Source organism: Rhinatrema bivittatum, chromosome 11 (assembly GCF_901001135.1).
Source record: "Rhinatrema bivittatum chromosome 11, aRhiBiv1.1, whole genome shotgun sequence".
Taxonomy (NCBI): Eukaryota; Metazoa; Chordata; class Amphibia; order Gymnophiona; family Rhinatrematidae; genus Rhinatrema; species Rhinatrema bivittatum.
Window position 1 is genome coordinate 81,114,155 of NC_042625.1, and position 23,138 is coordinate 81,137,292.

The 23,138-nt window shown below is 40.5% G+C and overlaps 1 protein-coding gene across 3 annotated transcripts in view; it reads left to right on the top strand.

The window, feature by feature from the left end:
- EYA3 (EYA transcriptional coactivator and phosphatase 3) overlaps positions 1 to 23,138 on the top strand; it is a 160,795-nt gene that overhangs the window by 68,863 nt on the left and 68,794 nt on the right. For all 3 annotated transcript variants that reach the window (XM_029619178.1, XM_029619176.1, XM_029619177.1), the window contains exons 3-5: positions 5,843 to 5,886; positions 15,268 to 15,347; positions 22,761 to 22,827. In XM_029619178.1, the coding sequence (XP_029475038.1) occupies positions 5,843 to 5,886; positions 15,268 to 15,347; positions 22,761 to 22,827 (191 nt within the window). The remainder of the gene's footprint in view (positions 1 to 5,842; positions 5,887 to 15,267; positions 15,348 to 22,760; positions 22,828 to 23,138) is intronic.

Here is a 23,138-nt window from a genome sequence, read left to right on the forward strand (position 1 = left end):
TTGTTAAATGGTGTTGAGAGGTAATATAAGGAACTGAACTGGTAAATGATTGAATCAGAGCGCTGTTTTCTGATACTGCTTGAGGCCCATTGTGAGGAGGGGAGACCAGTAGATTAAATCTTTACACATTTTTTCTGATACTGTGTTCAGGTTGTTAAACTAAATGCTTATTTATAAATGATAAGGATTTTGCCTCTCTATGTTTCAATGGGAGATGTCATGACTTAACACCTCTGCTTTGGAGCAGATGTACTAAAGGGGTTGTCCCAGTTTTGTGTCTGAGGGGGAACGATGCGCAGTACAATTGGCGCTTTGAGCCAGTAGATGAAGCCATATCATCTCTTAATTGTAAGTTCTGGTACCTCAGTGACAGAATGTTCTTAACTGCATCAATTTTAGGAATAATGATCAAAGTAATTAGCTTTGATGGTATTTTTATCTTATTAGTTGTGTTTTCTGGGGGTACAGTGTGGCAGCTTCTGAAATACAGATTCCCAAAAAATAAAAGAACAGGTTTAAAGCAAAGTAAGAGAGTATTTCCTGTGTATGAATAGCATCGGGGCTGACCTTGGAATAGCATATGGTTCGTTTTTCTGTAATTGAGCTATATGGACTGATAACATTTCTTATATAACTGTTTTACCCAATGAAGATTACCAAGCAGTGCATACTGATGCTGCTTTTAATTCTTCTATAGGATGAGGGGGACAAAATTAACCTTCTAGTGTGGTGCTTTGAGTTTTGCAATCAGTCAGGCCACACCTCACATCCCAGCAAGGTTTAACCACACTTCACAAGAGCGTGTTACAGGTCCCCTTGGGTGTTTACATGCAGTTTGGTCTGGAGAAGCTGAAGACCTAAAGCGAACCTAACGGAACACAAGGTGTTAACTGAGGACAAGATCCTCTGGTTACTACTGTCTGAAAATGTTTAGTGTTTGATTCTGCTTAGGCGAGGGTTTTTCTTTGCTTGAATTTATTGTAAAAAGCAGAACACATGAAAATTCCAACTCACCTGAAATGTCTGTTGAACCAACCAAATAGCAGGAATGAATGCTGACAGCCTGTTTAGCTGACATCTGAAGTAGTGTTGCTTGACGGGACGCGTTCCCTGGGTGACTGTTGGGATTACTTGGGTGTGCTGAGGTATGCATCCTGCCATCTTGAATGTTCAGCAAAACTCACTATTGGCACCAACCAGAATTTGCTGAAAGGGGCCTGCAGTGTTAAGCTTTGCGCTTTTTTTTTTTTTTTTTAACATTGTACGGAATGCTGCCATACATATGGGTTTGTTTTCTAAACAAAGACATGTAGTATATGATGTAAAATAGTTTGCAACAGAAAGCTAGATTAGAATAAAACCAGCATAAAGAGAAGCGGACAAAAAATGCACAGATCTTGCTGTTAGTTTTTAAATCCCGTTATGTGCAGAATCTGTGTAACAGCAGAACAGTACAGAATGAATTACAGAAACAGATCTAAAACAGAGGCTATGAGGTATATTATTTTGGAAGAACATATGATGCTTGTGGCCTTTAATCCCAGGACATCAAGATAAAGTTGTTCTCCATGAAGAGAGAGTAGGTGATCTGCCATCTAGCTGGATCCATTATCCAAACTATGTTTTCTTCAGCCCTTAAATGGAATGAACACTGAGACAGGAAGAGGTGCTGACATTGCTTACCTCTTTCTCCGCTTGTAGTAATTAACTGGAATTTCATTGGGTTCAGGCCTCGAGATTACGGTTATTAGTTCTTAACTACTTTGGGCTGTTATTGAAAAGCTATTTAACTGCTCTCTTTGGAAGTAATTTTCAAAGGAGTTAAGCATGTAAATGTAACATGCTATCATAGCAATTTTCAAAAGCCATTTACCCATATTAAGTGCAGGTAAAACCTATGGACAATTCAATAGCATATATTGTAGTAATTTTCAAAAGTCCACTTGCACTTGTAAAGTGCATTTGCATATGTAAAACCCAGTTTTAAGTGTACAAATCCTTTCAAAAATTACCCCCATAATATTCTATCACCTTCACATGCCAGGGATAGAATTTAATACACAGATGGTATGATACTTACAGAGAGAACATTTCCATGCTATTGGTTATCATCCTGTCTTAACTAACTTTGTTCACTGTGGATTGCATGTAAGGATAGACTGCACTGGTACTTTCTGTTCTGTACCTTTTACTCACACTGACCACGCATTTTAAAGAAAATTCATTTAATTTAATAAAATTCTTGTTTCCATTTTTTTTAGAGTGTTTCTTCTGAATTAATTTAAGAGCAGAGGCTGCTGAGTTGTACCTGTTACTATATATTGTTTTTGTCTCAAGGCTCACAGATAAGGGGATATTATCCACCATATTACCCCCAAAATACTAAATAATCTTTAAAAACTGGAAAAAAATTTTAAAATAGTGTTTCACTTTCTGGAGAACTTCAGACAACATAGTAGCATAGTAGACTGTCTGATCCAATTTTTCATATTTGTTCACTTGAATACATTGAAATAAAATCAATAAATAAATTTGATAAAAAAATGACACTTTCATTGGCTTATGTTTCTTGACTAGTTTTTGGGAACTAACACTGCCTTCCTATTTATTAATCTTTATTTCCTCATAAATTACTCAAATTTCAAGGTGTAATATACAGGAACAAAAAGCAAATGCTACCTGCATGAGGTCTAGGGGGAGACAGAGTTGTAAATTTCTATTCACCCCAAATAACCCTCCTCTGTATTGCTATTTTCTATCAGTTGAACACAATAGAAATTCTATTAAGGATAAAGGATTGACTTTCATGTTTGCTCTTCAGTACAATGTTATAAATTCTATGTGTAGTGTTCCTTACTACACTGGTGAACTGTATGGAAGGAATCACCAAAAACATGGATTCAGTAGTATTTTACTAATATATAAATTCACATTTACTGAGAATTTATGGGACTTTTAAAGTTTAGGGAAAATAGAAAAAGTTGTCTTGTTTTATACAGAAAAATATCTTTGCATATATTGGAGACAAGTTTGTAATTTGTGAGCACGTGTACTAATCGTCAAGGCTTCAAACCCTAGTGACTATCCATTTGTGTAGCTTTCATATGCATTCATAATTCAGTCAGTTCATAAAGGTCTATCTGAGTGAGATTGTCTCACGTTTTGTGTGAGGAGTGGTGGTAGTAAGCTCATAGTCCAGGAAAGGCATTGAAAGTTGGCACAGAATTCCTTTAGCTGTAATTTAAAGACTTATATAAAATACTGCACAATTTAGAATTTTCTATGATCTTATTCCATGAAGTAATTTCTGTCAAATGGCTATCTTATCTACACCGAGGTCCCAGATTTACTTTAACAGGTCCAAGAAAAATCTACCTGTCTTGACTGCCTAGTAAGAAAATGTTTCTTTTTTTCATGTGTGGATCTGTAGTTAGAAAAGGGTTAGCAATTTCCAATTTTGCTTCACAGACCTCCAGTTTTTCTCCGGTTAAGCACCATGTGCCAGGAATCTTAAATACCATGAAAATAACATTGAATTAAAATGAACAGTGAATCGGGTTACAAAGCTGCATGGGGTACAGTTCCATGTTGAAGGCAGTACATAGCTGCTGGAGACATGGAAATAAAATACAGGCATCAGATAGCCCAAACAGGTAAGTATTAAATTAAACAAACACGTTGAAAGGAAATTGGAAGAATAATAAACGAGCTATTGTTGACAGTAATGGAAAGACAGTAGGGCCCCGGAGCAGGTAAGAAGCACGCTGCAGTAGAAAGCTTTGCCACTCTACAAGATGCAAGACTGTGATTACAGACATGTATTCACAACTGAAATATAGGGGTTTACTCTCTTGGCTTAACTTAGTTTATTCATGGTATTTAATCAGCAAAGACTTCAGTTAGATTGGGATTTTGTTTTCCTGAGCATCTTGATGTTAACAGAGACTGGTTAAAGCAGTAGTTTTTTACCTGAACCTTCTCTCCTCCTTATCCACACCCAACCACATAGCTCTCTCAAACATAATGGGGTGATCTCATTAGTTAGCCAGAGTTATCTGTACTTTGTTGCGTGGTACAATTATAAGAGCAGCACACATTTGGAGCTGTGACCTGCTGCAAAGTCTAATTGACCACCTCTGGGAGGTAATGGATAGAGCTATGGTCACTCACAAGTGGGTGCTTTGAGTTATCAGAGATTGGTACTGTGGGTCCTTTGTTTCCTCACTGCCTGCTACAGTGTGAAAACTATTCCTGGAAATTGGGGAGCTAGAGTGTGGTGCTTTCACTGGACCCTACAGCGGGCCCAGAAAGGGACTGAACTCAAAAGAGACATCTTGCTTTTAAGTATCTCTAAGTGCAAAAACATGAATTCTGTTTATGGAGCAGCTGAAAAGATGTGACACCATTACTAAGGTAGAAACTGAAAGGTCTGTAAATAAAGGAACTATAAGTTTGAGAAAGATATTGGTTGAGTATGTATGAGAGAGATGGTTAAGGACAAGGGGTGAAATCCAGGAACAGCAGTGATAGACAAGGGGAATAGAGAGAGAGGTTAGAGATGTACAGTAGAAGGAAGAGAGTAATGAAGGAGAGATTGAAGAAGAAATACACAACCGGGTGAGATCTGGAGAGGAGAGATTGAAGGGAGGGAAAGTTTGAGAGAGCCTGACAAGAGGTAGAGCAGGAAAAAGAATGAAGACAGTAAAACATTTGGAGGAGAGATGGAGGACGGAAATGCATACTAGGAAGAGAACTCACAATTAAATAGAGGAAGTGCTGGAAAAGTGCATTTTTAAATATACAAAAAGAAGGTGGAGCATGCAAATAGTCTAGATTTGGCCTTCAAGGAGGTGAGTAATCATTTTGCTTTCCCTTTGAAAGTTAAATGTTCTTGGTTTTGAGACAGTACCATGGTATAGCGGAAGATCTGTTAATGCAGATGAATTATTAGGCAGGTTGGAGTGGAATTTTGACACCTCAGCAATATGCTAGTCTGGGATGAGAGGGATGGGTGTAGAAGACTGCATATTCATCAAAATAAGGCAAGGTCATTGACAGAGAAGAAAAAAATGTTAATTCTGTGGATGACAGCAATGCAAGTACTCTGATTAGAGCAAATGCAAGGATTGTCCTGGTCTGTCTGTTATGAGGAAAGATATTTGTACAAGTGGGAGATGCTGCTTTTCTCAAATTTTTGATACATCCGTGGTAAGTGTTCTGATTGATTGTTTCTCCATTGGTGCAGTAAAAGTTCTTCATCTTAAGCCAGTACAGATCTTGGAAGCATAACAATGTCTGCCAAGCACCGGAGGGACCTTCCCATTCTTAAAAGAGAAATGGAGATGCTGTTACACTTTATCACACAGCAATGGGAGGGAATCTGTCCAATTGAGCAGAATGAAATCATATCTACACATGGGGGAATTTGTTTGCTTGTTTTTGTTTGGGGTGGGGAGGGGAGGGGAGGGGAGGGGGGTAAGGCATGGGCAGTAGCTGAAACACGCTAGGTGGCAGCCCTTTAAAATACATCCTTGTTGACCAATACCGTGAAAGCCCCTTCCCTCCCATGCCTGTTCTGTGCATGTGGCTCTGCTTGGCTACTTCTGATTCCATGTGGAAACAAAGGAGGAAGCCTGAAAACTCCGCTGTTACACATCCCTGGAAACAGAATCAAAAGCTAGTTAAATTAAATAACAAGCTGATTCTGTCAGCCCATTGCAGTGCTTCAATTTATGATATGAGCTTGTCATTTGAGTAAGATTATATCAAGGACAGAGAACTCATTTTAAAACATTTCTGTGCCTTTGTGTTTTTTTGTTTATTTTTTTATTTGCATTTGCAGGTGAAAAAAGCCAAGATGCAGGGATCAGCAGAGCAAAGTTTAAGGTTGGTGCAATTTTAAGGGTTGAATTGCTGCTTTGAACATTATTTTTTCTTCTCCTCTTACTATATGCCAGGTAATAGAGGAAACCGGCATTTACTACGCAAGGGCCTATTGTACATAAATTTATTACTCAAGCAATGCATTTTCTGATACAAATTTGAATAAAACAGTCATAAGCTCTTAAAATAAGTTAATATTCCCTGTATGTACCAGGATCAGTCCAGACGGTGGGTTATGTCCCCCATCCAGCAGATGGAGTCAGACAAAGCTTCGGAGGGTGCTGCCTTATAAACCAGTGCACCCTCTGACACTCTTCAGTATCTTTCTGACTCCAGCAGATCGGAGCAGGGGAACCTTTGTTTCCCCAGTATATGGAGAGAGGCATTCTTTCTTTCCTTTCTTCTTTTAAGCTTTGTTAGATGGATCAAGTTGTTTAGATTCCAGAAAAAAAAAAAAGTTATACTGCTTTAACTTGCAGACAGATCTGTTCTTTCACACTGTCTGTTTTCTCCTTTCCCTAATTGGCTGTATGGGGTAAGTTACTTTATACCACCCAGTGGGAAGATTCCATACTACTCCCCCCTTTTTGTTTTTTGCTTTATTTTAGTCCTGGTTGAGGAGAGAAGGTTCTTAGTAGGGATGTGCATTTGTTTACTTTCTAGTACACAGGGGGAAAGGGATATAGTATGTGTGTATCTCATTATTAAAAATAAACATATGCTATGCTTTCATCGCGTGCACTAGAAAGTCAGCGAGGTACGCGTATACCCGCCAAATCAAGGAAACAAATGCACATCCCTAGTTCTTATATGAGAGATGTTACTGTCACTGGGAAGGTGCCCAGTTGCCTTTATGCATGGCAATGTAGGAGTTTGAGCCCCCAGTTTACAAACTAGGTATTTATTCACAGATGTCAGTTGCTGCTTAGTAAGCTTACAGTGTACACTGCTGTTCATTATATTGACCCTCTATTTAAAGAGTCAGGAAGTTGTATTTCTATTTGTTTATAAGAATTGTCCCAGGTAACTACACTTGATACATTTTTAATGTAATTTGGTCTACCAGAATGTTGTAATCTGCCTAGCATGAATTTTTATTGCTATAGGCGGAATAAAAATATTTTTAAATAAAATAAACACCAGTATTTGTAGTGCAATGAAATTTAGTGTGTGTGTGTATATATAATATATTATCTATCTATATAATATATTATCTATCTATCTATATCTATCTATATCTATATATAATATATATGTATGTGTGTGTGCTTTGTTTGTCCTTAATTGGCAGGTAAGTAAGTATAAAGCAGAAAATATATTTTATTCTGTTAATATAAGGTGAGAAGTTTGGTGGTCAGTTGTTATAAGAAAACATATAGTGAGATGCAGATATTGCTTTATTTAGCCATTAGAACGTTCAGATTCATCTTCTGTAAGTAGATATGCCATCCACAAAAGAAAAGACCTTTGCAAAAAAAAAAAGTGTGTGAAGAATAATATTGGGATAAATATCAAGATCATTCAGAATCCTCGCCCATACTTTTCCTCTCTTTTTATTTATTTATATTTCTTTTGGGTTGGGTGACTTGCTTTTTTGTTTGAACTCCCAGCCCACTCAGAGCCTACACAAACTGCTTACTGCAGTTAATAACTAGGTTTAGGGATCCAATAATAAGGTACAATGGGCTTTCATTTGCAGTTTAATATTGTTCTGCATTGGTAAACAGGATTAAATCAGCTATAACAATAGGTGATATTATCCAACAACTCCAACACGAATCCAGCTTTCACCACTCAGAAACTATTTCTGAGCATGCATAAAAGCTCACACATGAGACCACTGCCTTGTAAGCGTTTCCAGTCTTTCTTCATCCAAGTTACTGCACGGATGCATTACCGCTCTCTTGTATTTTTAGCATTTTTGCCTGATCATTAAAGTTTGTTGTATTGATTATTTTTTGCTACTGCCTTGCCAAGCCCTCTTAAAACAAAAATAAAAAGTTGTGGTTTCATACAGTAATAAAATTACTGAAAGGTCTGGAGAAGGCTAAATCCAAAAACACCTTTGTCAGTGACTTTAAGGCCTGTGAGTGCATGCGGAAGATGTCATTACAGATACCTGTTCCATCTGCTGCTATTGCCTAGGCCCAGATCATGAGGTCACTGGCTGTGCAGGCTGAGGTGAGGTGTTCTCCAGAGTGTTCTTCCACTGATGAAAGATGCAGATTCTATGATCCTCGACATTGGGCAAGACCTCAGCACAGAGTCAGTAAACGAAGCCATTCCACCTTCCGGAGTGAGGTTTTGTCCTCCACCACAGACAGTGCTCCGGTAATGATTAAGAATTGACCTCGCCCCCCTCCTCCCTTTTGTAAAAGCATTTTAGGGGAAGCTTACCCCACCCCACCCTCCCTTTGGTGCCATTTAATGGATCTGCGTCAAGATAAGAGTGGGAACATGACGTGGATGAATAAGGCATAGGGCAAAGTGCTGAGAAGAGCATCTAAGAGACTCAAGGGGCCCCCTCCAGGACCAAAGCTCCCAGAGTCGAAGATAACTGCATCATTGGCTCGGACTACCATGAAAGATGGAGCCTAGACCTTGATATCAACAAGGGCACCATCCGCATCATCTGTGAGGAGCACCCTAGTGCAGAAGGCAGCCCATGTGTTGTCATCTTCAACTTCGGCCTGGCACCTGGCAGCCTATTCTTTCCAGATGATTCTCAGTGATGAAGGTGACTTCGGTGTCGTCAATGCCAAGGAGGGATCAACTGGCAACCATGGAGCAGAATGCATTGGCAAAGAGGGAATTGTTGCCTGTGCCCATGGTGAAGTCTGCTTCAAGACTGGTGTATTTAGTACATAGAACACTGCAGGAACCAGTCATGGTGCCAAGCTTATATTTGGCACCTCTAGCTGTTTTGCCTCTGTATCAGAGTGAGAATTAACCTATATGATATGAGACTGAAGGGTCTAAATATGTATTTCCTGGAGGAGAGAAGGAATGGGGAATATGATACAGACATAAAATACTTGAATGGTATAAATGATGTATGGGAATTGAGCCTTTTCCAATGGAAGGAAGGCTATAGAACTTGGGGTCATAACATAAAGCTCCAAGGGGTGTAGCCTCAAGAACAATATCAGGAAATATTTCTTCACAGAAAGGGTGGTGGATGTATGGCATTCCCTCCCGGTAGGGGTAGTTAAGAGCTTGTGATAAACACAACAGGATCTGTAGTGGTTAGGGGGATGGAAGTGATGATATGGGGAAACCTGCATTGGGGTAATCTGCATAGAGCGGCGGTTACTACACTTAACAGAATAAAAATAAATGAAAAGAATACACAAATAGTCTTCTGGGCAAATTGGATGGATCACTTGGGTCTTTTACTGCCGTCATTTACTGTGTTAGAGGATGTCTCTCTGCTCCTCTATGATCAAATTTGATTTAATGACTGGAAGAGGAACTGTGTGCAAATCCAAGGCTCTCGTGCTAAACTTTCAAAAGGGAAACTTTGATAAAATGAGAAAAATAGTTAGAAAAAAACTGAAAGGAGCAGCTACAAAAGTAAAAAATGTCCAAGAGGCGTGGTCATTGTTAAAAAAATACCATTCTAGAAGCACAGTCCAGATGTATTCCACACATTAAGAAAGGTGGAAAGAAGGCAAAACGAATTACCGGATGGTTAAAAGGGGAAGTGAAAGAAGCTATTTTAGCCAAAAGATCTTCATTCAAAAATTGGAAGAAGGATCAAACAGAAGAAAATAGGATAAAGCATAAACGTTGGCAAGCTAAATGTAAGACATTGATAAGACAGGCTAAGAGAGAATTTGAAAAGAAGTTGGCTGTAGAGGCAAAAACTCACAGTAAAAACTTTTTTTAAATATATCCGAAGCAGAAAGCCTGTGAGGGAGTCAGTTGGACTGTTAGATGATCGAGGGGTTAAAGGGGCACTTAGAGAAGATAAGGCCATTGCAGAAAGATTAAATGATTTCTTTGCTTCGGTGTTTACTGAAGAGGATGTTGGGGAGGTACCCATAATGGAGAAGGTTTTCATGGGTAATGATTTAGATGGACTGAATCAAATCACAGTGAACCTAGAAGATGTGGTAGGCCTGATTGACAAACTGAAGAGTAGTAAATCACCTGGACCGGATGGTATACACCCCAGAGTTCTGAAGAAACTAAAAAATGAAATTTCAGACCTATTAGTAAAAATTTGTAACCTATCATTAAAATCATCCATTGTACCTGAAGACTGGAGGATAGCAAATGTAACCCCAATATTTAAAAAGGGCTCCAGGGGCTATCCGGGAAACTACAGACCGGTTAGCCTGACTTCAGTGCCAGGAAAAATAGTGGAAAGTGTTCTAAACATCAAAATCACAGAACATATAGAAAGACATGGTTTAATGGAACAAAGTCAGCATATCTTTACCCAAGGCAAGTCTTGCCTCACAAATCTGCTTCACTTTTTTGAAGGAGTTAATAAACACGTGGATAAAGGTGAACCGGTCGATGTAGTATACTTGGATTTTCAGAAGGCGTTTGACAAAGTTCCTCATGAGAGGCTTCTAGGAAAAGTAAAAAGTCATGGGATAGGTGGCGATGTCCTTTCGTGGATTGCAAACTGGCTAAAAGACAGGAAACAGAGAGTAGGATTAAATGGACAATTTTCTCAGTGGAAGGGAGTGGACAGTGGAGTGCCTCAGGGATCTGTATTGGGACCCTTACTTTTCAATATATTTATAAATGATCTGGAAAGAAATACGGCGAGTGAGATAATCAAATTTGCAGATGACACAAAATTGTTCAGAGTAGTTAAATCACAAGCAGATTGTGATAAATTGAAGGAAGACCTTGTGAGACTGGAAAATTGGGCATCCAAATGGCAGATGAAATTTAATGTGGATAAGTGCAAGGTGATGCATATACATAGTGGATAACACATTGAAATCGTCGGTTCACTGTGCTGCAGCAGTCAAAAAAGCAAACAATGTTGGGAATTATTAGAAAGAGAATGGTGAATAAAACAGAAAATGTCATAATGCCTCTGTATCGCTCCATGGTGAAGACCGCACCTTGAATACTGTGTACAATTCTGGTCGCCGCATCTCAAGAAAGATATAATTGCGATGGAGAAGGTACAGCGAAGGGCTACCAAAATGATAAAGGGAATGGAACAGCTCCCCTATGAGGAAAGACTAAAGAGGTTAGGACTTTTCAGCTTGGAGAAGAGACGGCTAAGGGGGGATATGATAGAGATGTTTAAAATTATGAGAGGTCTAGAATGGGTAGATGTGAATCGGTTATTTACTCTTTCGGATAATAGACTAGGGGGCACTCCATGAAGTTAGCATGGGACACATTTAAAACTAATCGGAGAAAGTTCTTTTTTACTCAACGCACAATTAAACTCTGGAATTCGTTGCCAGAGGATGTGGTTAGTGCAGTTAGTATAGCTGTGTTTAAAAAAAGGATTGGATTAGTTCTTGGAGGAGAAGTCCATTACCTGCTATTAAGTTCACTTAGAGAATAGCCACTGCCATTAGCAATGGTAACATGGAATAGGCTTAGTTTTTGGGTACTTGCCAGGTTCTTATGGCCTGGATTGGCCACTGTTGGAAACAGGATGCTGGGCTTGATGGACCCTTGGTCTGACCCAGTATGGCATTTTCTTATGTTCTTATGTTCTCCCACCAAGCACTGCTTAGTTGACGGAGCTGATTAGGAACTTTCTTGCCACCTTGCTCCCAGTGGATCAACGGGGAAGGATGGAACCACTTTTGTCTCAGATGGAGGAGTATTTCCTTCAGATTGGTATTCAGGAATTTTCCAGAAGTACTCATGAATCTTCCAGAGAGCATCACCATCTAGGGAGAGCCCAGTGGACATTGCCTCTTACCCTTCTCTCCTAAGTGTTTCATTCCCAAGGGAATCAGAGGGGGGGGGGAGGGAATGATTAATGTGGTCAGGATTCCTGCAAGTATTCTCCCCCTCGAAGCTTCAGAAGTCCTCTCCTTGATCTCATCCTCCATCTCTGGCTAAATCATAGATGAGTGCCTCATGCTGATCAGATGGCAAGAAGTCCACAGGAATATTCGATGCCTCACCAGTGCCACCAAAGCATACTTTACTTCAGGAGAACCTGATGTACTCCAGATTCCTAGAAAAGGTGGCTAACATCTTGTCCATTAACCTCAGGAAAGAGGAGGACCATGGAGTGATGTTTTCAGGTTGCTGCACTGCATCAAGCCCCTCCAACTAAATCCACCTCCATGCAGGTGCATGGCTCCTAAGAGACTTCCAACATAGGATGTGGTAGAACCCTATGTTTTGCTGACCAGTGGCACACAAGATTGACTTGAAATATCAGGTCCAGCCCAGTCTGGGATTTGGATTAATTCAGTTTCTTCACCACTTTGTGGCAGTGGACTCAGCCTTGAAACAGGCTCAGAAGATTATTCTAACATGCCACCTGGGAAAGACCACAAGGCTCTAAATAGGTTCAGGAAGAAAACATTCCAGGGATCCATGCTCAGTGTGATAATTGCAACTCACCAACTCTTTTATGGTTCAGTGCCTACATGAGTTTATGCAGAAGCTAAAGCCACTAGTGGATTCCAGAGTTCCAGCAATCCTTTGCTGTTGCAGAGAATATAGAAAGAAGCTAATTAGGTTGACGTATGAAGCATTTGACCCTCAACTAGGACATCAGCTGTGTCAACTGGAGCATGGAAACTCAGGGCAAGCAGGCTCAGGGATGACATGCATAACTGTCTGGCAGATGTCCTATGCACAAGCAAAAACATCTTCAGGGACAAGTTAAAAATTAAAGTTAAAAGATGTTAGTTGCTATCTACTGCTCCAGTGGATCACTATCCATTTATTTATTACTTTTAGCCTGCACTCTCCAGTTATATAAGAACATACATAAGGTAATGCACGATTAATAAACACAAGACAATTCACAGATGATAGCAGTTAAAACTTAATTTAAAATAAAAGCAGTACTACGAAGCTGAAAAGGAAGCGTATTCCACAAAGTAGGACCTGCTAAAGAGAATGCTCTCTCAGGTACTTTCTAAACAGGCTTGGCAAGGAGATGGGACTTCTAGATATTGTTCAGAGGACCATAGGATGCGGCAAGGGGTAGGTGTTTTTAAGATTGCTTTGATCCAGGGAGAGGGTATATTGTAAAGCAGATTATGGACCAATAAAGCCAGTTTGTACTGGATTCGCCATTGCATGGGAAAAAAGGACAGGTGTAACGTGTTCTCTGTTGCCGAATCTGGTAAGCAGTCTCAAGAAGGTCTTACTTTTCTTGTACAAGACCTTTCTTCCAAAGGGGAGACCATTTCAGTCTATTCAGAGGTAACAGCCTCCACCGCTTCAACCTTGGCCTCTCCCCATCAGGGGGCACTGAGAGGAGAAAGAAGGCAATATAAAGCACTGCCAGCACCTCAGCCCAAGCCCGGGGCAGGTTTGTGATGTGTCTGCCTACTTCCCTCCCATCTTCCACCTTGGGGGTAGCCAAGTTCAGTCCTTGACAAAATGGAGTCACATCACATAGGATAGGTCGGTCCTGAAAAATGTGGAGTGCAGTTACTACTTTCCTTTTCCCATTCTCCCTCTCAAACATCTGATTTGCAGTCGGACTGACTGAGACCTAAAGGATGCATAGGCACACATTCCAATTCATCCCATGCAATGGAAGTTCCTCAAGGACACTGCTTTAAGTATTATTTGGAATGCCTCGATTTCTGTGGAGCAAACAGTAATGTCTCTGTGGATTTACATTCCCGAGTGCAGACACAAAAAGAAAATATTGCAACTTATGTGGAAAGGATTGAGAAGCTGGAGCAAGTTTCTATCCCAATGAAATCTCTGCAGAGAATTTTGATAAGGGACAGAAAGTTAATACACAAGAGACTTGAGAATATGGAAAATTCTCTTAAGTTTGGAAATCTTAAGGTGGTGTTTCTTCCTAAATCTCCTGTATCACCTTGACAATTTTTTATGAAATATTCCAAAGGTTTCTGAAGGTAAAACTGTCCTGCCTTTCCACGGAGAATTGGTGGTGAAGGTGCTTTAGGTGGGGCAGAAAGGGCAGCTGTGAGTTTTCCTTTGATAGTCTTGCATTGATTAATTTTCATGAACAATCTAGAGAGAGAAACATTATCAGAGCTGCACTATTGGTCTGCTTTGTGTTTCCTCAAGGCAGTGCTTCTGTCCCGAGACTGTGTTTTCAGTATTGTTGATGGATTCCAAAGTCTGGATTTTTCCAGACTTGTGTCCTGAGTCTCAGGAACAAAGGGAAATATTTTGGAACATGTGACAAGAGGTGGTGTCTTTATGTGCCTTCTCTGTTAGATTTCCATGTAAATGTATTCTAGTGTTGGATACATTTTCTTTGAGCCCTCTCTTCCTGCACAATAAGGCATTAGATTGGTCAACGTGAATTTTTCATTAGCTCACTGCACAATGCTCTGTAGTTTTCTTTTTGCATTTAGTAATTATGGGTGACTTTCTCTCGTATTAATAGATTTACTATTGCTTTGAATGTTCTTTTATATCTATATTCAAAGTTTTTCTGTTTGTTCCTTTCCTTTTTTGTGGTTCTCACATGATGCATATATCTGCATTTTAATTTCTTTACTTATTTTACTTGGATGTTTTTATTGTGCGGTTTTCTTTTTCAAGTGTTCTTGATTAATTTGAAATACAAATAAAATCAATGTAAAAAACTACCAAGAACCAAGGAGGGAAAGAGAAAAAAAAGCACTAACATGCTAGAAAGTGCAGAAAAAGAAGCAAGTTCTATCAGTACTGAGCAGGCTGCTTTGTGTGGCAAGAAGAAGTATCCAGGAAGCGTGGGAGAAAAGGAGATTGAGACATGCTGCACAGGAAGTTGAGGAATCTCCTGGAAGATTCTGGAAGAGACTGATTCAGTGCCACCAGGTTGATGCCACCCAGTTACAGGATGGGTGAATTGCTTCATCTCAGAGAAAGTTATAGCATTGGTATGGATTAGAGATGTTCTTCGGGTAAAACTTTTGTCAGGCTTCGTTTTGGGGCTCCCCCGCGGGAATTTTGTTTTTCCCGTAGTTCGGGGGTTTTTTTCGGGGGGGCCACGTTGGTTAGCACACACTAACTAAAAAATGAATTTTTTTCTGAAATTTTGGAAAAAAATTCAATCGTTTTTCGGTTCTCCCGAACCATTCCGAATTAGGCAATTTTGTTGACATTGCCTAATTCTGGAAAACCGATTGCACATCCCTAGCATGGATAGATATCTGTAAGTGTGGTCTGTGAGTTACAGTAGTATCACTGTTCTTGCATTGATGTCCTGTGCCCATGTTTGTGTTTCCTCCCCAGTCAGGTGAGCCACAGTGAATCCAACACCCAGAAGTCAGAATCTTCAGGACTTGGTGTAAATCATAGCATGCCAAGCGAAAGTAAGTGCTGAACGGCGGTTATTGCACATATTTAAAGTTAATATATGAAGACAAAAATGGAACCTTGTAGTCTGCTGAAATGTCATATTTGTGTAAAACACTCAATTCTTTATTAGAAAAGCTTTGAATCGTCCTCAGTCAAGCTCAGCTGCTTTTGTGTGCATTATCATGTCCCCTCTATCTTTTTGATTTTTTTTTTTACTTTTTATTTATTATTATATACTCCTTAATACATCTAGAAACATTCTTGAATAAAAATGACTTTGATCAAAATTGTTAAAATAAGATAATTAAAGAAGATCCAAAATCATATGATTGATTGCCCCATCAAGGTCTCAAAAAATATAGAATTTAAGTCAATAAAGCAAAAGAAAATAGAAGAAAAAATACATAAACAAGTTATTTCAAACAAGAGTAGCAGAGTGCAGATGTTACAATAATAGTGTGCAAAGCTAGTATAAATTCATATTAAACAGGTGCCAAGGTTGGGCTGTCGTGGGGGGTTGGAGGAAAACTGTTGGATGGTTTATCCCTGCTGATATCACTGAAATCATTTACAAGGAAATTTGAGAAAAAACTGTGCACATATTTGGCCTACTTTGTCCCGTAAGTTAAGGAAAGATTTCTTCTTTTTTGCATGGGTTTTTACCACTTCACAGAATACTCCCATCTTTAGGTTAATGAATAATCTGTTTTGAGAACCCAGTCTCTGACTCCAGGGCAAAGCTTGCAGTCCTCTCCTCTTCAGGTGTTTCCAGCAAAGCAGAAACATCTGCACTGTCAAAGGACAGTTGAGCATCAGCCTGGCTTCCCTCTCCATCCTTCCACTTCACTGGTTGGGGGCACCTTCAGGATCTTATGCAGGTACTTTCTGAATATATTAACAGTCTTGGGCTTCATGAAGACTGACCTGGCAGATTGCTGAGGCTTCTGGTTGCTGCTGCTTCATTGGTCTCCAGCCGCATGAATCCTTTTCTTGCTGTCCCTTTTGCACTCAGGGCCATTCTGGCTACAGCAGCCCCATCACTGAAGCTCCCTAATTTCTTCTGCTGCACTTTGGCCCCAGAGCTGGGCTTCCAATGTTCTTGGCCTTCTGTACACACCTTTTTAGATGATACCTCCCTCTGCATTATGTAATTCATTATTGGCTTTGTTCTAGCACGCATGACCCCGATTATTCCTTTCCCATTGGATGGAGGTGCTCTCTTGATGTCCCCAGAAGCTGGAATCGGGTAGAGGAAGCCCACATTTCATGCTTCTAGTGTAATATCATTTCATACTAAGCACAAGAAACCAAAAATACTTCCTGTACTTTAGACACATTTCCTCATTTAAACATGCTCAGAAACACTTATGTTACCCAACTCCATTGAGATTCAATTGGAGAAAAAGGAGAAATAAATGATAAATGCAATGCAAGAAAACATTGGGATGAGCACAAAGGATCTATAATTGGAAAAGAATGAAGGGGAAGAGGCAGGTTCTATATTTTTATATTTTTATATTTTTATTTCTTAGTCTCCTGAGGTCATCTAGGTGCATTAAAGTTTGGATGATTGTGTATACTACATGGCAGAGTCTAAGGCCATTTTTTATGTATTTATTTTATGTAATTGTTTTATGAGCTTATTTTTTATGCTTTTAATTATATACAGTATGTTTTTATATATACCTCCTAGGAAGTATGATAAGTAGTCTATACATTTTTTTTTTAAGAAAGAAAGAAATAAGAGAGAGTACACTTGGAAGCCTAGGAGCCAGATTGGATAAATGGGCTTACAATCTTTACTTCCATTATAATTTCTGTTTTGATGCTTCCAGTAGAAAAGCACTGCCATAATTAGAAGAAAGTTAACAAGAATGCTGTACAGAAATTAAGAAAGCATATATGTATGCAGAAATCCAAAAGACTAAAATATTTTATCCTATTTGCTTTTCCCTCACTGTGTGAGCAATTGAACTGCTTGTCAAGGAGGCATATTCCCTTCATATCTCTCTCGGTATCATGCAGTTCTAAAGCTTATGTTTCCTGTTATACTGTGTGCTCACGTGTATGCAGCAGAAGGAGCAAAGTATTGATATCTGGATAGGACACCAAAGCTGCCTTAGGCACATGTCTACTTCAGCAAGCACAGGTGGCCCTCTTCACTGTGTCATTCTTTTGTGGATGGCATATCTGCTGCCAGAGAACAGAGTTATGCTACTTGTCTTTTCTTGCCAGCAGGAAACCACTTTTCCAAAGTTATCTCTTACACCTCAATTAAGGCAACAGACATCGTTCTACTTAATGGAAGAGATCAGCCAACAATGTAAAACAAGAGGGTCACTCATTCTTCATTGCCCTTTTACAATATTATTGTTTCAGATTTTGTAGGACACTTTGAGCAGGGTCCACATTGTGAGCAAGAGATACTGCATAAGTAGTATGTCAGGATATGCTAGTTTTAAATAGGTGAGGTTTAAGTTTGGCCTGGAAGAGATGGAGCATCTTGAATGTCAGATGGCAGCTTATTCCAAAGATAGGAAAAAAAGAGAGATTTAGGAGGGCTGGGGAGTAGGAGGGAGAGTATGTGATTTGATAGAATTGGTGAAGAGCAAAATATCAATGAATGATTCCGAGAGACTACAAGGCCAGCCAGTGTATACATTCATGTATTAAAAAGAAAACAAAAACAAACCAGAAGGTGAGCTGTATGTGATACTTCAGTGGAAGCCAGTGAAGAGAGCATAAGGGGTGTAACCTGATGATAAACTAAGTAAGCAATAGAGTTCTACAGAAGCTGGAGCAGATGGAGCAAAAGAATCAGAGATGAGCAAGAAAAAAGGGTAGGATATTTTCCCATCCTTTGCCTATGTAAAACTATTTATTGAGTAAGGCTCTCTTAAGTCACAGCTACTAGAATGAATGCTTGGCTCACAACATTTTACTTGAATTTGGCTACATCTTCAGAAATGAGAATACTGATTAAAGGCTAGCAGGTGAGGGCTATCAAAATGATGCAGCGTCTGCATCACAAGCGTATATGAGGCAACACTGATCTAAATATGCCTATCCTGGGGCAGAAGACAGGGAATGTTTAGGGACATTCATCTCTCTAAAAGGTAAAATAAGGCACAAGAGGAAAGGAAGTTCTAGAATGAGAGGATATGATTCAAGAGTAGCAAAAGAAAGCATTTCATTGAAAAGTTGGATGCATGGGTCAGCCTTCCAGTGAATTTGAATAAGTATGGGAGAAGCACAGAACGTCTTTACCTGTGGGGAAGCTGGAGATCTAATGCAGTCTACAGTATTTTGGGAGGAGGTGCTAAATGGGCCCTGGGATCTTTATCTGTGTTCATTTTCTGTGTACCCATATTGCATTTTTCGAGAAAAGGATTTTCACTAGTCCCAAAACCTTGCATCTTAACAGTCATTGGTGTAATAATATCATCTGTATCCAAATTCTTGCAGTTCACCTTCCATTTTCTATGTGGTGCATGGAAATAAAGGTTAACAAAAACAAATCGGGTGAATCAGTTGTATTGGACTAACTTAATATAGTTCTTGACTAGCTTTCAGGAGCTAACACTCCCTCCCTTAAGGCTGAGCAAAAGATGGCATTGCTAAATAAATAAATCCATAAGTGAATCATGGAGAATCATTCCAATAATAAGGAGAAGGCAGAGGTTGACAAGTAATCAGAAGGTGAGAAGCAATGGAGTTTTAGGGCTCATAATGAATTAAGAAGCCTAATTTTCAGTCCTTTCTTGTCAGTTTGGAAGTGTCTGTGGGAGCTGAGCCTTGCTTTTAACGTCTGGCCTGTCTCACCAATCTAGCATCCTCCTCCTGTGTATGAAAAAATGCGTGCAGCACTTTTGCAGGATAGCCTTTGGGAACCGAGGCCAATATTTCAGTTGGAAGAAAATTATCTATTATTGAACACAGGGCAGAGTATTGCGGCTTTATTTGCTTCCTTAATAAATTTAATAGTGATTTTGTAGATGAGAGGTTCAGATACTCCTGTGAAATTAGAATCGCAATGGGAACAAGTTTACCAACTCATGAAAATATATAGATTCAGGGTTTGTTTGTTTTGGGGTTTTTTTACACTGAAACAGAGTTTACCATCAGCATTTTATGCATAGCTGGATTTACTAAGCTGAGATTCATCCATTTGTGCACTAAATTCTGTAACATCACAAAGCCTGTGTAATGTTGACCGATCGCAGATTGGCCCCATGACTGCCCACACTTACCCCGGGTCACCACAAGCCTGGCAAGGATGCCACCGATGCTTTCCCCTCTGGGCTGCCATGCTCCCCCTTAGGTGCCCGCATGACATCAGTATGCCACAATGACCTCAGAATGACCCCACTATTTAAACCCTGTCTGCAGTCCACTGCCTTGCCTCAACAATTAGGTCCCTTGCAGCCTTGCAGTGCATGTTGCTACTCCCGGATACTGTTGTGCTCCCGTTTCTGCTCCAGCCTTGTTCCTGGTCATATCTGTTGTCTTCCTCATCCAGCCTGCCCTGCCTCGCTCCTGCTTCCCGCCTCATCTCGTCTCAGTCCTTCTCTTGCCTGCCACCTGGTACTGACCTCTGCTATGGATCAGGACCATTCTCTTGCCTGCTTTTTACTGACCTCTGCTACGGACTTGGACTACCCTTTGCTCACTGCCCACCCTGACCCTTATCTTGGACCCGGTAACTGACTATTCACTGCCTGCTCTGACCTCAGCTTATCTCTGGACTCTCTCCACTCTAATTGCCCTCCAAAACATTTGCCTAAATCCTGCCGGCCCCTGGAATTCAAGGGCTCAACCTGCCCTGAGAAATTAGGAAATTTGCAAATTTAGGGTTGGTTGGAGAGGTAACATTAGGTTGATCCTCCCTCTCTCCACAATTAGTGGTGCCTGTCTGCTTCACTATTGGGGAAACCATGGTCCTCACAGAGGTATTTTTAAATTTTATTGAGTTGGTTCGCCAGTATAATCTGCCCATGACCACCTTGGCTAACTCCCTCACCAGCTCATCAGTCTACAGTGAGCCTCTTCCTGGCCGGTTGATCATAGTCACTGCACATACACCCCCTACCACCACCACCATGCAGACAGATCTCCTTCACAAGGAAAGTATTGATTTCTGTTCCTCCCTATGGCAGTCAACCCTGTCTTCCTTTGACTGACCTAGCTCAGACTTCAATTGTCCATAGATTGGGAGAAGCTGCAGATTACCTACAGGGGTCCTTCCTGCTCTGGAAAGTTCCTCTCTGATCCTGCCACCAGACACCCTGGCTTGGGTCACTGCTCCCAACCTGCCAGACTTGCCACCCCAGTATGCTGCTTGCTTGAATGTTTTTAATAAGCAGCAGCTCAAGACCTTGCTGCAGAATCATTCATACGACTGCCCGATAGACCATCTAACTGGGAATTTGCCCCCTAGAGGCTGGGTCTTTCTCTTGTTTGTGCCACCTGTAAGAATCGCTGCCTCTCATTACCCAGTTGTTTGATTGCCTTCGAGGAGCATAAATCTTCACGAAACCTGACCTCCATGGAGCATATAATCCTTTGCGTACTTGAGAGGGTGATGAATGGAAAATGGCCTTCAACACTAGGGATGCCCATTATGAGTAACTTGTTTTGCCATTTGGCCTTTGTAATGCACATGATATTTAACAGCATATAGGTCAACGAGATCTTCCAAGACCACCTATTCTCACATGTGGTGGTGTATCTAGATGACATCATCTTTTCATGATCCTTGGAACAACACTGTAAGCAAGTAAAACAAGTCCCTTGCAGCCTTGCAGTGTATTTTGCTACTCCCAGATACTGTTGTGCTCCTGTTCCTGCTCCAGCTTTGTTTCTGGTCATATCTGTTGTCTTCCTTGTCCACGCTTCCCTGCCTTGCTCCTGCCTTCCACCTTATCTCGTCTTGGTCCTTCTCTTTCCTGCCGCCTGGTACTGACTTCTGCTACAGACCTGGACCACTCTCTTGCCTACTGCCTAGAACTTCTCTGCTATGGACTTATATTCTTTGTTTACTGCTTGCCCTGACCCTCGGCCTGGATCCAGTAACTGGCTATTGGCTGCCTGCCCTTACCTCAGCTCGTCTCTGGACTCTCTCACTCTAACTGCCCTCAGGGATATTTGCTTAAGTCCTGCTGGCCCCTGGAACCCAAGGGCTCAACCTGCAGGGAGCGGAGCTGTTAAAGGTGAAGCTGTAGCTCAGTCCCAGTCCAGGGCATGTCTGCCAGCGTGGGCCTAGTAGGTTTACTAGGCTGTGTCAGTCACGCCACAGCACAAGATTCATATCCGTGAGAGCCTGAGCTCACAGCAGTGGGGACACAGCACCTGTCGCTCGTTATGTTTTTTACTGACATGAAATTCATTTTTATAGACATGTTTTTTGCTTGTTTTCTTTTTGTGTTTTGTTTTGTTTTTATTAGTAAATTTACAGACAACTCAGGTTGTAAGTCACCCTTAAAATTAAGAAACAAGTTACTTCAGCAAAATAATATGGAAGATTGCACAAGGTCTTAATGCAAAAGAAAGCTGTGTTCTGTTTTAATAAGGAGAAAAACAAATAATCAGCTGGGCTACAGTGTATCTTTTAACTCTTGTCGCACTTAAAATTTGCCAAGAATATCATTTTATTAGACTTTGTGTGTGTGTCTGAATTTATAAGTTGCAAACTTATTGCTATTAACCCCGATAGTACAGGGGTAGGCTACTCCGGTCCTGGAGTGTTCTACAAGCTGGTCTGGTTTTCAGGATATCCACAATTAATATGCATGAGACACATTTGCATGCACTGCCTCCATTGTATGCAAATCTATCTCCTTCTTATCCATTGCAGGTAACCTGAAATCCAGAGTTGCCTAGCCTTGCTAAAGCACTATTAGATGTACCTGCTCATTTTATAGCCTACTTTCTGAAGGAAAAGGTTTGAGATTACTGTGTCTGTCCTATCCACTCCAAACTTTCAGGACATGAGGGGGTCATGAGAACTCTGACAAGGGTTGAGGATGGGTTTTAGATTCACATATATGCACATCTTTAGTTGTAGGTACAACTTCTTGTTGTATTCTTTCAGCTACTTCCCTTTACCAGAGGAAGCAGCTATATTTGAAAGCATCTCAGTGCATGGAGTTTAATTTGTGACATATAATGGAATGGATACTCTGTGAAACTGGGTACTTCCGAAGTACGAGTATCAAAACATATGTACAAACAGTTGAGATCAGTTTCCAGTTTGGCCAGTTGCTTAAGTATTTTTCTTTTTATCCTTTTGAAAATGAATCCTAGCATCCGTCTTGCCAGAGTATTTGATTGTGGGCCACACTTTCGTTATGGACTTTGAAGTACAAGTTTTTCTATAATTGGAATTGTCTTAGTTCTGTATAAAATAACTTTTTTTCCCCCCCTCCTAGTTTTGACGTCCACTGATTATGTGTCCAGGTCAACTGGTGATTATACCTCACAGATGTACCCTGCAAAGTAAGCAACTGTAATCACTAAAAATGATCAATTCTCTAGGATTCTTTGGGGGGGGCGGCGGCAATGTTTTTTTGTGTGTATATTTTAAAACCTTCCATTCTACCCCCATCCAGAAGAAAGCTTTTCCTGGTTGAGAACTGCTCTGACGAAGCCTCCCCCCCCCACCCCCAAGAATGACCTTTTCCATTGCTGCTTGTTTGCCAGCATGGGCAAATAACCTTGCCTCCACTACAGCCTATGCTCCTAACCTCAAGGGGCAGGACACCCTCAGTCCTTGGCCCCTGCATTGTAATGCTTCCTGATACTGACAA